Source organism: Dendronephthya gigantea, unplaced genomic scaffold (genome assembly GCF_004324835.1).
Source record: "Dendronephthya gigantea isolate DGI-Jeju-01 unplaced genomic scaffold, DenGig_1.0 000021F, whole genome shotgun sequence".
Lineage (NCBI taxonomy): Eukaryota > Metazoa > Cnidaria > Anthozoa > Malacalcyonacea > Nephtheidae > Dendronephthya > Dendronephthya gigantea.
The window spans coordinates 2,216,177-2,229,588 of record NW_021163031.1 but is presented as its reverse complement, the minus strand read 5'-3'; the positions used below and the strand labels follow the sequence as shown (position 1 = coordinate 2,229,588).

Sequence of the window (13,412 nt, the reverse complement as noted above, 5' to 3'; positions counted from 1 at the left end):
TAAATTCTTGCGAATAATGTAGAAAAACGCGGGCAAATTGTTTTTTTATCAAACAATCGAAAAATAACTCTTTTCTTCCGGATATTTCGGACAAAAAAGGCATGTTTTGACAAGAAACTGTCAACTCTTTACCTTTAACTGAAACTGTCGTACGTTTTTATTATCAATCCATTCATCAAATACGCTTAATCCTGGGTTAAAGCAAGTCTTAAAATGAATTTTTATAATCACTGGTTTACAAAGTTGAATTTCTTTTTTCATAAATATTTTCTGAACTGATAGAAGTCATATTTTCTAAGGTTTTAAAACGAACAGTGGTTCAGGCATATACTAAAACAGTGCAGATTTAAATTTAACCTAGGGTTATTAGGGCTAACCTAGCTTTGAACCACTGGTCCCAGATGTTTAAATTAACGCGTGTAACACAACGATTAACATACATCCCTAGCCTTTGTATGTAGAATTAAAAGTCTAATCTAAAAGACCGGCAAGCGAACTTTGTGAAACTGAATCGTGTTGTCGTTCACGTGAAACGAGAAAAATATAACAAAATTTAGCTTTCGACACCGTCTCAAATGCCCCATGCATGTCCAACAACTTCTAATCTTTCAACTTTAGCGTGTCTTTGTTCATGCGATTACTTACACTTTGTTACATTTCATAAGACCTTGGCGTAACAAAATCTAAGAACATGGCTTCTGAAGTATTTTGGGTAATTCAGTCGTTATCCGTACAACGCGACGCGAATTTTCAGGTTTCAGAAACATATAAATTAAATTCTGGAAGCAAAATTTGGGATCTATGGGCGCCACCAGAGCAGTCAAAATGTCAAATTATCGTTACATAATCTACAGGAATATTACGATAGGTTAAGGTTGGTGCCTCTTCCGTGTGCATGTATCTCTGATTTTATTTCCCATATTAATTCTTGTCTACAGAATGGAGCGCCAGTGCGCCATTATACTTTATGTAAGCCAAGTAAGCCATTAAATTACTCTTTTCTACATCATTATTTAAAATATGTCATTTCATTCTCTATAATTAAACTTTCAGAGGATATACCGCTGACATTACTTGTAACAGTCACCTCTTCCAGCGGACTGGACACCACTATGTCTGAATCTGTTAAAAACGCAGCTTCATCACTTTGTGTTTGCAGAATTTCTTCTGGAAGTGAGGGCTGCGTTATCATTACCTCATTCGTTATCATCCCTGCCGGGAGGTTTTTCGTCACTAAGCCTGGAACGAGTGAATGGGAATAAATAGTGTTGTTCGTTGTAGAAAAATTGATGTCAAGAGACTGGGTCATAGAAGGAGACACAAGTTCCTCAGGCGAGCTATTATCGTGTCCAAGTGCATTATGGGACGGCTCTCGGTCTCCATTGTGCCGTTCAGAAGCACTTTGGATTTCTCTGCTGGATTTACTTTCTAAAGAAAGCGAATGAGGGAGCTATTAAGGACCCCATAAAGATAAATGAAGCGCTTTCTAAAAGACGAGAAGACGGCATCTTTTCATACCTGTGTTAACTGTGGTCGAGATCTCTTCTTCAGAAACACACTCCAGTTGTTGATCCTGTTGTAAGATATCAGTGGCCCCATTTTCAACGTATGAATCAGTCACCTTGCCTGCAGGTAATCTGACTTCAGTAGGCGTTGACATGATTTCTGCTGCTGCGTTCTCAATATCTTTGCGCAATGAATCTGCACCCAGCTGTATCTGATTTGATGGCAGTGGTGAAACGATGACTGGTTGCGTAATAATTCTATTTTCCTGCCTGTTATTTTGCTACGAAACAAGAGAGAACCGTTAAAAAACACTCAAGAAGTGAAAGACTTAAGAATTAAGTATCACTAATCATTAGAATATTCTTACTCAATGTCACTCAGTTTACCAGCCTTCATAACTGATTAACTCTACATCATGTGTATGTAAGATAGGACGAAAAATGCTCCGAAAAACAACATCTTGTAAACTCAAGATTCGAGTATTAAACAAGACAAGAATTTGTGGTGATATTTCGACTTTATTTCAAAGTGATTCTCAAACAAATGTGCATTCCGAAAATCATCGTAAATCTAAAATGTACTAACAAAAAAGTTGTTGAAGTAACCAACCTGTGGGTTCCCATCATCGTGGGTATTTATTGTCTCAGAACTTGAAGGAACCTTAACTAACTTCGTGCCTTGATCCTGAGAGGTCTGGTGCAGAAGATATGAGGTAGCGGACGTGGTAACAGCAGCGCATTGCACCGGCTCAATGATATAAGACGTTGGTTGTGATGGGTCGGTGTTTGGAAGTGGACGTAAATGTACCATTTCATACGTGTTGATACCATCTGATCCCTTGCCATCCCCTCGAGCAATGTATATTTCTCCGTCCACTGGAAAGCAAAATTTTAATAGGAGTTTAGTTGGACATAGATAAGAACTTGCATTATCGCTAGTTCTATACAATAGACAAAATTGATACGTCCGGAAAACTGCGCGCAACAATAGCCTACCAGCTAGATAATTTACTGAACAAAAATGCGGCTTTGTATAGTTATGAAGAGTACAAAAGCTGCGCAAGTGTATGTGCGCAGATATCACCTATAAAGAAATATGAAATTGTCAACCTTTTGGCGCGTAATTCTTACCTGTTATAGCATGTCCCACACTTGTCGAGACCGTAGCACATGTGGTCAGCGGCGAAAGAGGTAAGCCAGTGGTGTTTAACGCCAGCGGTGGTTCAGCATTGGGAAGTTGTAAATACCTTGTGTCATGTCTGCATAGACGATGCTTGAGACTTTTTGCATATTGCGAGTGAAGGTATGATATTATGTCTGATGAAAAGAGATTTTGAATTCCATTATATTATTATCTTTTAATACAACAATTTGTCAAAGACCAGGCTAAAATTCATGGCTGTGAGTATATGCCGTTGTTTAAGCATCACATTTTATACGGCGTTAACGTTGAAACATATACTGCAAAGCTTGATTTACTGCTTTTTTAAATACATCAGCAATGGCCTTTGCTTTCTTACATTACTGCTGGATATCACGAGTTTTATGTAAAACAAGGCCTCGTTAAGGACTATTTAGACTACACGATAAGTTGTAAGTAATTATCATTCTGACGAATGCAAAAGAGGGCCTATACCACAATCTTCATTCAATTTTGTTGAATTGTTCAGGGTGGAATTTAAAGTGTCACGTTTGTCCTTTACATGGTGAATGGGCCTTTACCGTGCAACATTTCTTGCAAATTGCAATGCAATTCTACTTTTGACAGATGTAAATATGGCAACTATATACGAAACTTTTATGTTTATTACACTCCATGTACGTTTCTTACACTGACATTTCGAATACTTTGTGCACTAAATTACATCTCTTAAAAGTAGGATTGCACTACAAGTTGCAACAAAAATTCCACCGTGTAACATGGCCTTAAGATAGTGGAGTTTAAATCCAAAGTTCGTGGTTATCTAAAGGTGACTCGACGACGCACTTTCAAAATTTTGGGATTGAATCACCGTCTCTCTTTACCTACCTGGGAATGACAAATATTGAGGGACATGTTTCTTAATTGTCCACCATTTACTGCGTAGCCATTGGGGTGATCTGGCACTTGCCCAACCATCGGCTAATCCTGACCAATCAATTTCACTTTCGTTTTGAACTCCTAAATTGTAAATTCTATAACAGCAAAAAATAGAATTCAATCATACGATTCGCATCTTGAAAATAGTTTATGTGATGAATGTTTAAGATAACTAACTTTTTAATAAGATCTATTTCATCTGTTTTATTCCATTCTTTTCCACCACATTCTTTCCAGTTGAGGTAATTCAGCCTTGAAATTTATACTTTGAATATTAGTAATTAGTAAATGCACCCAAACCTTAATGAACCTATTGCATAACAGACCAACTTTTGATTTAGGCGACAAAAAGAGAATTTCCGAAAAGAACATTCTAAACTTAGTATAGTTGCCAAGTTTGGCTGCAAAATATTGTAAAATAAAGTGCAGAAAATATAGCCATGCGAATTTGGCAATTTTGTCTACTTTTTTACCACGGCCGGAAGTGTGTAACTAAATTAGTTCCAATATATATAACCAGGGAGCAGCGTGGCAGCGTCTTCAAACAACTTAGCATCAAATGTGGTATAACAACTACCTAAATAGACAAAACACTTCTCGACGTTTCGATCCCTGAGGGCCTTCGTCAGACTCAGGTCAAAACGTCGAGGAGTGTTTTGTCTATTTTAGGCAGTTGTTATACCACATTTCATACTAAGTTGTAACTAAATGAGTTAAACTCTTCCACCCGCAGTAAAAATACAAAATTGCGGCATTGTATAGTTATGAAGACTTAATTGAAGACTTAAGGGGACTTAATTATACTTTACTTATACTTTAAGTATATTTTTATATTTTATTATTATAATGTACATATTCTAATATACATTAAACCAAAATACGTTCAACAATGCTCGGCTTCTATTTTTCTTACCATTTGGATCGACATTGTTTTTCCGATCTCGTCCCCACTCTTCTCGCGACATCAGTCCACAATATACCACTAGTAATACTCTCCCCAGAAACTGTTGACGTCACCTCGTGGACCGCTTCAGATAAACGATCTTCTTCATCTTGGGACCATTTACCTAAGAATCAAAAGCCAAAAATTTCCAGTTAGACTTATTTAGAAGAATTGAATCTGTCTGTTGACTAGAACCAAGTTGAAAGAATTGACGATATATAATAGAAGTAGACAAACTCATTCACATCTCCCTGCGTCATATCCTCAATTTTTGTTAAAAAGGTGAGATATTAAACTCGGATCTTTTAAACGGGACACAAACTATGTATACTACTGCGCCCGCCCGCCCACTATGCAGGATTCTACACTAGAATTTCGCTTTCAACACACCCTGCCATGCCCACCTGTAGAACATTTTTCATTGAGTAAGCGACAACGATCCTTCACTGAGGAAGCACTTCGTCCCAAAGCTAGTCCAATGGCGGTCCAGTCATTGCCATGTTTTCTTTTCAATTCCTTCAACTTTACCACCTCGTCAGGAGTGTATTTGCCATTATAGTTCCCAGTCTCATACGTTCTTAAAACGCGGCGATAGATGGCGAATAATGGGCGATGGATTCCTTTGGCTAAAAATATTGAACACATATATACTGTACTTTAGCAACCATAGAATCGTTTCAGTCTCCCTGCTTAGAGCTCCGTTGTCACTTTTTATGACATTCAATGCAAGCTCTACCAAGTACTACCAAACCTGTGCAACATTATTTGGTGATGGGTCAAACAGCTAACTACAGTAATCTTTATTTTGAAACTCGAAAAAAGAGTATTTAACTTTCAATTTTTCTTTATCAAAATTGAATTATTTCTCAAAATTGTCTTTGGTTACGTTGCAAAAATAACCACATCTAGCAATAAACTCTAAATTGGTTCAGCCAGCAAACAAAGTGAATTCTACTCACCGATTGTTCTATAAAATGTTTTCCTTTCTTCTTTACTCTGTTTAAATACAACTTCACGAGGATCGGAGATACCACGGCTCTGAATAGTGAAATACGTATGTAGCAACATTAATTTTGCAGTCATAAACAGTGCACATCATACCTTACAATATTGCATGATATTACTGTGTAGAAGTTCACTTTCTTCTTTAGACCACATTCCTTGTCGCCATTTCACCCCTGTAAAATATGATATCAATGATCACCGCTACTTAGCTGTATTAGCTAACTCTGAACAATCAAATCACATTTATAACCAGTTCAGACTGTATGTTAACAAGAATGATGAAAAACCATACTACCACAGGGTGAAAAACTCATCATGATCATGACCTGTACATGTACGGAAGCCATCATCATGGGGTAGGGGTACAGTTCTACTAACAACCGATAACAAGCTAAAAATTACTGACAGAAAGCTTATAATCATTGATAACGATGAAATAGACGCTAATATTGTGTTTCTTTGATTTTATTTTTGGAAGCATAAAAAAGCCAGCAAGACGGGTCGGAAATTCGTAATATTATTACTGTTATAAGTCGAAGAAACACAATATTAGCATCTATTACATCGTTATCAATGATTATAAGCTTTCTGTAAGTAATTTTTAGCTTGTTGTCAGTTATTTAGTAAGACCCCAGGGGTATACATTAACAACACAACAATCAACATCCAGGCACATGCCATATTATGTCATAACGTCAATTACCATCAAATAGTAACCACAGTTCAATGATTATATACCAACATATCACCACCACTATTAAAATAACTGCCTTCATTATTGGAATGACCTATTACTACCAGCGTGAGCAGATTGTTACCTTTCCCCTGTAGACTATCTTTATCTTCTTTTGTTGTAAACCATGCTTGGTTAATATCATCAAATTCTGACTGTATTTCATTCTGGGAACCTTCAGGTAATGGTGCTATAGCAAGTCGTGGTAAACTGTGTGATGATTGATCCATTGGCTCCACAGGACATACAGATGATGCAAGGTCTGACTCAACCATGATAGGTGCAGTATAGGCTTGCATGGTTGATGTGGATACCTTATTGATTGCAACATAAGCACGTTGTTTATCTTAAGTGCGACTAAATATTCCTTTACAGCAAAGGAGTAACTAGTTTCCCGCACAGCCCCCGTGTATAGCCTTGTTTTGCTATTGAAACAAGGCCAGATGCGCTGTGCGGAAGACTAAAGACTGACAATATTACTAATTAGGTAGGAATATGGGGATTGATACACCAATTTCAAAGGCAAATCAATTGCCCTTAACATTTACAACACTTAACTACTTTTGAGGTCATTACAACTTCTAGTCCCAATGCAAATTATATTAAGCCATTTCTCACCAATACACAGTAATAATTTAGAATATTTAGGTTAGGATTTTGTCATCAATTGCTATTATTACGGATTATTAATGCAATCTCGATTGTGATTGGCTAAAAACCTACTGATAATTCTCAATGTCTTGCCACCTATGCAACATTGAAAATAATCCGTAGGTGACACAAATTTTTTTGCTGCTAGTTTGTTGTCAATAATCTGCACTTTTATTAAATTGCAGGAAAAATACATAATAAAACAATTATTGAAATCAGTTTTTGCATATGCGATAATGCAACAACCTCATCCAATAATTGTTAAATATTTAACATTTAACTTATTTTACATGTTATACGTATATACCCAAATATATTTTTTTGGCAATTAAAAAAAAATGTTTAAAATCTCACATGAAGATTTTCCTCAGAAACATGGTCCAAAGTTGTAGACTTTAAATCGGATTCACCATCAGCTAGAATTTCACAAGGAAATTTTAACAATCAGTATATTGGTTCCAATGAAACCCAACACCTGAGTTAATTCTAGGTTTTTTTAATGAAGTGTGATTCCTAAAAAATATTTTTAGCTCAGACATGAATATAAATGTAACATAAATTTAACTAACCTTCTTGCTTTTCATGCTCATCAATAATTATGGTCTGATTACGAATGTTATGATCATGGAGAGATTGTACTTCAGTCACTTCTATAGTGCCATGTTCTGAGATCACAGAGATGCCTTCATTCTTGTTATCCTCCACCTCCATACAGTTTAAACTTCATACTGATAATAAAAAGCTTTCACTCAAACCATTGAATTTGACCCACATTAAGTTCAAGAATAGTAAAATCCTTCTTAAATTTCCTAATATTATACATATGCAATCATCCCTAGTGTAAATTTGCGTATATCAACATAGATGAAAACCAGGGGCCGGTTGTATCAAGCCCGTTTAGCTTAAACGGTGGATAAATTCAAAATAGAAAGCAAGTCTATCGTTTTATTCAACAAGCAAACTAAATGTTTTTAAGCTTAATACAAAGATACTGTCTACAACTACATATTCAGTGCATAATATTAAAGTTGACTCATTCAACAGAGTTGTAAGAGTGTTATTTAATTTTGACTTATCCAGCGTTTAAGCTAAACGGGCTTGATACAACTGGCCCCTGTAGCATATCTGGATATAAATGGATGTATTAACTATTAAATTTCCCTCTTAAACAGACAGTGTATAAACACAGATGACGGTCTACCTGAAAATGAAAGTAACATTCAGCCAATCGGTATATTTTAAAATAGAAATTGCAATGATTTTCTCACGAAAATACGAATGATACAAAAAATTAATACAATCAATCGTTTCAATACATTCCCGGTAAATTTCGGGACATTTAAATTTTGGAGCGAAGTTTGCAATTATCCGGGAACTCGGAGTCGAAAAGATGCCCGAATGTTGACAGGCCCCGTACGTATTCACAAAATACTACCCAACATGTCATATTTATACACTCTAGTTTTAGATAGAACTTTATCGAATACTAAGAACTATACATACCATGTTCTTCATGGTAAACATAGAAGAAATTTATCTTATTTGTGAAGAAGGTTTTGGCCATTGATTTGAGGAATTAGATTTGAGGCGAGGTAGCAAAATGAATTACTGGTCACGTGGTTTCTGTTTTCCTGATCTCAAAATTATTGTTGACACTGGACATAATGAATGTTAAATTTTTGGATGTATGCAGAGGACAGCCTCGTCCCCCAAAAAAACGCGCCGGGGTGGAGACTGTGCAGAGGATGTATGCTGCCTTCTTCGCAGACCGTCGTTGCATCATGGGAAGGGTCAATCATTTTCCGGCAGTGTTTTATGTCACCCCACTGGGTAAACTCTGTTCAGTGTTCACGGTACTACATCTAGTTGATAAACAGAGGCAAAGATGAGATTGTTTCAAAATTGCATACTTATTCAAATTTCAACAATTTCTATTTCTGCAATGTTTGACACATTTGATTATTCCTTTATTAGGTGCAATACTGAGTAAGAGGTAATTTCTAGAGGGTAATATGTACAACGGGTAATTTATAAGAGGTAATTTACAATTCTATTTGTTAAAATGACCACACAATAAAATTCAATAACGCGTATGTTTATTAGTTCCATTGAAAGTTTCAAAACTATACTACATTCCATTCTAGTCTACATTTTCGGATTTTTTCCACATATTATCGACGATAAAATGCACAAAATGCACAGTCATCGATGAGTTAAAATTTTAGCATCTCAAGCTGTCCCGACCAAGGGTAAGGCGTAATGCTCCGAGATGAGACCTTCTTGTTTGGCTGTGTCACACTGGGCCTGACAACCACAGGAATTGTTGCACACGGGCCAGACGAAAGGAAGATCGTTAGCCTGCCAAATTTGAACTAATGCTTCGACGAACTCATCCATCATCTCAGGAGTGTGATGTGGAGTCGGTGCAATCCGCAGACGTTCCTCACCGCGGGCGACAGTCGGGTAGTTGATAGCTTGGACGTAGATGTTGTACTGCTTCATGAGGTCGTTTGAGACTTGTGTACACTTCTCCGGATCACCAACCTGTTGAACGAAGATTCGAGAAATTGATTTCATGTGCATCGGAATTGTTTGAATATTTAGCCGGTTTAATTTTCAGTGAAAAATCATCTCAAACAAAATGGTACCGCATTTCACTCACATGTACAGGAATAATATGGCTTGGGGCATAAATCACAGGTATTCCAGCTTGAATGATACGATTACGCAACATTTTCGCATTCTTTTGATGGGCTTTCCTCAGCCGGACTCCATCCTCGCCCGCGAGAACATCAATTGAAGTGATAGCTCCTCGGACAATCATCGGAGGTAACGAAGTGGTGAAAATAAATCCCGAACCATAACTTCGGACAGTGTCGACTAGCTTCGCGGAACCTACGATGTAACCACCGATAAGTCCGAACGCTTTCCCAAGGGTGCCGGTGATTATGTCCATTCGGTCAAGCAGCTGACGTTCTTCCCCCACGCCTGCACCATGTGCTCCGTACATGCCAACTGCATGCACCTACACAGAATGAGAAATTCGAGACACAATTTTACTCGAATTCATTTCACCAAGTTTTTCGTCAATAAGATTAGTGATATTGTTCTTCCATCCCAGTCAAGTCCCTTCACCTGTCGTTAGGACAGTTTTAATAAAAACCCTCGTGCACCTGGCCTCTCAATTCCCACTGAACAAAGTGATGAATGTGTCCAATATAAACTGCTTTAGAGCAGTGTCAAAAACAAAGATCTTAATTAAGTTGTGCCACTTTTTCTTACCTCATCAACAAAGGTCAAAGCTCCATATTTGTGAGCAACATCACAAAGTTCTTCCAAGGGACAAATAGATCCATCCATTGAATGAACGGTTTCAAATGCTACAATCTTGGGCAGATCAGGATCAACCTTGCGAAGCAATTCTTCGAGATGAGCGGGGTCGTTGTGGCGGAAGACATGTTTCTTTGCACCACTGTTCCGGATACCCTGGATCATGGAGGCATGATTACCAGCATCGGAAAAGATGTGACAACCTGCAGAGTACAGGAAATTAAGGATTATACTTCATTCTTAAACCAATTAAGAAATTGGATCTGTATTTCTTTTATCAACTATAGGACTCTGTTGCCTAAAGATCTCAACTACAAACATTGTTATAGAGTCTATACCTGGTAGGAGCTTTCCTAACGTAAACAAAGTTGTATCATTTGCAACATAACACGAGGTAAATACTAGACCAGCTTCTTTTTGATGCAGTTTGGCCAGACGTTCCTCCAACATTCCATGAAATTTGCTGTTCCCAGAAATATTCCGAGTTCCACCAGCTCCTACACCATACTCATCCATTGTTTCTCTATATTATTGGTGATAACATGCTGCGGTAAGTAGTCTGATTGTCAGGGAAACTTTATTCACATGCATCAAAATAACCTAACATAATTTCCTAACAAACATTAATGATCTGCAGGTGTAAATTGAGAATAATTTATTTCAAGATTCTTGTGGATGTGAATAAAGCTGTATATCTATGTTCAGTTCATCTTTGTAGATGTGTAGATAGAAAATAGCACATTTTCTTCTCAATCATCTTAGCCTCAAGGAAGATATAAATCATTAGGCAACTAAGTAATAATATTATAGTACCTAACAGCCTCCATAACTTTAGGATGATGTCCAATTCCAAGATAATCATTGCTACACCACACAGATATCTCATCACCATTCTTGCCATGGCTATAGGATTGCCCATAAGGAAATTTCTTAGCCAGACGATTCACCTTGTTAAACACACGATACGACTGATCCTGCTTTTTTTCAAAGATCTTCTTATCAAAGAAACTCTCATAACCAAATGCTAGAAAAGAATTTACCAGAAATTATTACAAAAGTCTTTCTTAAAACAGTATACCTACAAATTAATGTATTACAATGATCAGCTATTGTTCAGGAAATAGACTTCTTTTGTACAATGGTGTTTTAAAAGAAATAAATACTAAAGCTTTGTGATGTATGTTCTGATAACACTTACAATTTCCTGGTTGTTTAGGAACATCTTTTGAATCAGCAACAGGTTTTGAGGAAAATGGACATTTCTTTGCATTTTCTAAGAATGAGATAAATAATTATGAGCACACCAGTAACTCTACAGGTACAATAATGAAATATTAAGGTACATGTAATTGTAATATACAAACCTTGAAAAGCAGCAGGTTTGTCTTCTGCCACCTGAAACATTCCCTGATCTTCTTTCTCAATAAGAATATCTTTCAGTACTTCTTCATTAGGTTTCTGGATCTTAAGGCCAGAATCAACCAAAAATGGACACTTTTCAAAATTTGCTCCTACAAAGTTGAACATAAAGCTAGATAATGAATAAAATTTTAAACACAGCAAACATTCAACGGGTTGGCAAAAAAAAAGAGAGTACTTAGTTGACAAAATAATCTCTTATCCTATCCAATATATACTTTGGCCCCAAAAACACTGCCTTGCACAGCTGATTTTGTTTAAATGAAATGTAAACATAAAATTAGGTTAATCTAAACAATATATTAGTGGTCTTTACACTAATATATCATCAGTTAGCCTTTCTTTCTTTTAACACACAAATCCTTCCAATGACAGTTTTAGAAGTTGAGAAATAAATAATTCCCACAAATTGTCCTTTTAGACCCCATCAAGATAACACTCTCAAAAATATCAACACTCACAGTAGCTCAGTTATCTGTGGAGTGCTGATACAATATTTAAATGCAATACTGAAGTTTTTTAAAATAAAGAGCTTTAACTGAAAGAGGGAAATAGTGGGTGAACTCAATCTGGCAAGTACTTTTGCTACGTACAAGATGCGGCTAAAACACAGCTTACATAATATGCAAATCAGGTGTATCTATAATTATTCAAGCCTTTCAATATCTATCATTTGAACAAGTAATAAAACACTGGTAATAAAAACATAGTAAATTATATAATATATTTAAAATACACAAACCTCCATCTCGAGAACCAGAGTCAGTAGCTTTTACACCTAAAATAAGCATTTAAATCATTGGATAGTGTACTACAAAGATGCTTGTTATAATGACCATGTTACACATCACTTAACTCACAGTAATTTCAATATTTTATTAACGTGTACTATCCTGCGAATTTTAAGACTATGGCACGTTGTATTGAACTGCCTAAATTCAGTCATTCGTCAATTGAACCCTCGCAGAAGAAAGAAAACGGATTTACCAGATAACAAACAAATTCTTAATTCTAACTAGTTTATTTACTTCACAAAGCATATTAGGCTATTTAATATAAACCACACTGCGTATTAATATATAGACGGAAATATATTTAACGTGTAGAATTTTTGCTCACAATAAAGCCAACTATGTTAAAATCCAGCTGTAACTACCCACAAATATAGTACAACACTTTTGATATTAGACAAAACAAGTGAAAACAACGACAATACCTGATGTGTGCATTTGAGCACTTGTCGGGTGAAGGGAACTCAAAACCTTTGACATAATCGGACAGTTCCGAGCGAAATTCATCATATAGGCACTCTTAGTACGAAGAACGGACATAGGCTGACGAGCCAAGAAAGGACAGCGAAGTAAACTCATGTTTCTCGGTTAAAATTGAGTTTAATAAACACAATATTTTGAATTTTGATGTTGAACGGAGACTCTTCCTTTAGCTTCTTCGGAAATCATTAACGTTTTGAATAAATTACTGGTAAGACTTTCAATTTTATATTCCTGAATTATAATTTATTCAGTATGTTTCCACTTTATCGGGTTCGCCCATCCGGTCGGCAACTAAAATCTATATTATATAGTGCAGTTCACTGGTATACTGAGCGACTTTTCTGACAACCTTTTCTGACTTGAAAATTGAAATCTAGGACAGAAATCTAGAACGTAAAGGGTTTCACATTGGTATTTTAAACAAAAACGGTTGGCGCCATCTAAACGGCTTAACTGCGGCTCAGGCCACAGA

General features: G+C 36.4%; 2 protein-coding genes across 3 annotated transcripts; both read right to left on the bottom strand.

Moving 5' to 3' along the window:
* Window positions 1–883: 883 nt before the first annotated feature.
* Window positions 884–8,518, bottom strand: LOC114522011 (cyclin-D-binding Myb-like transcription factor 1). Of its 2 annotated transcripts, none has more exons than XM_028542608.1 (14): window positions 8,421–8,518; window positions 7,487–7,645; window positions 7,272–7,333; window positions 6,352–6,580; window positions 5,630–5,706; window positions 5,488–5,566; window positions 4,933–5,154; window positions 4,499–4,652; window positions 3,763–3,837; window positions 3,535–3,680; window positions 2,637–2,822; window positions 2,116–2,381; window positions 1,519–1,786; window positions 884–1,428 (listed from the first exon to the last, which is right to left on the bottom strand). In XM_028542608.1, the coding sequence occupies exons 2-14, from the start codon at window positions 7,626–7,628 to the stop codon at window positions 1,010–1,012; spliced, it is 2,325 nt and encodes a 774-aa protein (XP_028398409.1). In that variant the 5' UTR covers window positions 7,629–7,645; window positions 8,421–8,518; the 3' UTR covers window positions 884–1,009. The 2 variants fall into 2 exon arrangements, with proteins under 2 accessions (XP_028398409.1, XP_028398410.1); XM_028542609.1 differs by having other exon boundaries at window positions 884–1,239.
* Window positions 8,519–8,996: 478 nt separating this feature from the next.
* LOC114521902 (5-aminolevulinate synthase, erythroid-specific, mitochondrial-like) lies at window positions 8,997–13,119 on the bottom strand. The gene is made up of 9 exons (XM_028542476.1): window positions 12,883–13,119; window positions 12,409–12,444; window positions 11,612–11,758; window positions 11,446–11,520; window positions 11,061–11,271; window positions 10,586–10,770; window positions 10,200–10,450; window positions 9,580–9,942; window positions 8,997–9,461 (listed from the first exon to the last, which is right to left on the bottom strand). Exons 1-9 carry the CDS (start codon window positions 13,034–13,036, stop codon window positions 9,147–9,149), a joined length of 1,737 nt encoding a protein of 578 aa, XP_028398277.1. The 5' UTR covers window positions 13,037–13,119; the 3' UTR covers window positions 8,997–9,146.
* Between the last annotated feature and the right edge of the window lie 293 nt (window positions 13,120–13,412).

Excerpts from the sequence above, each read along its gene's own strand:
- LOC114522011 (XM_028542608.1), bottom strand. The coding sequence starts at position 7,628 with ATGGAGGTGGAGGATAACAAGAATGAAGGCATCTCTGTGATCTCAGAA. Across the intron at positions 1,787-2,115 it reads ACGATGATGGGAACCCACAG|CAAAATAACAGGCAGGAAAA; the intron begins GTTGGTTACTTC and ends CTTGTTTCGTAG. Across the intron at positions 1,429-1,518 it reads CTCGACCACAGTTAACACAG|AAAGTAAATCCAGCAGAGAA; the intron begins GTATGAAAAGAT and ends CGCTTTCTTTAG.
- LOC114521902 (XM_028542476.1), bottom strand. The coding sequence starts at position 13,036 with ATGAGTTTACTTCGCTGTCCTTTCTTGGCTCGTCAGCCTATGTCCGTT. Across the intron at positions 11,521-11,611 it reads CAAACCTGCTGCTTTTCAAG|AAAATGCAAAGAAATGTCCA; the intron begins GTTTGTATATTA and ends TCTCATTCTTAG. Across the intron at positions 10,771-11,060 it reads AAAGTTATGGAGGCTGTTAG|AGAAACAATGGATGAGTATG; the intron begins GTACTATAATAT and ends CCAATAATATAG.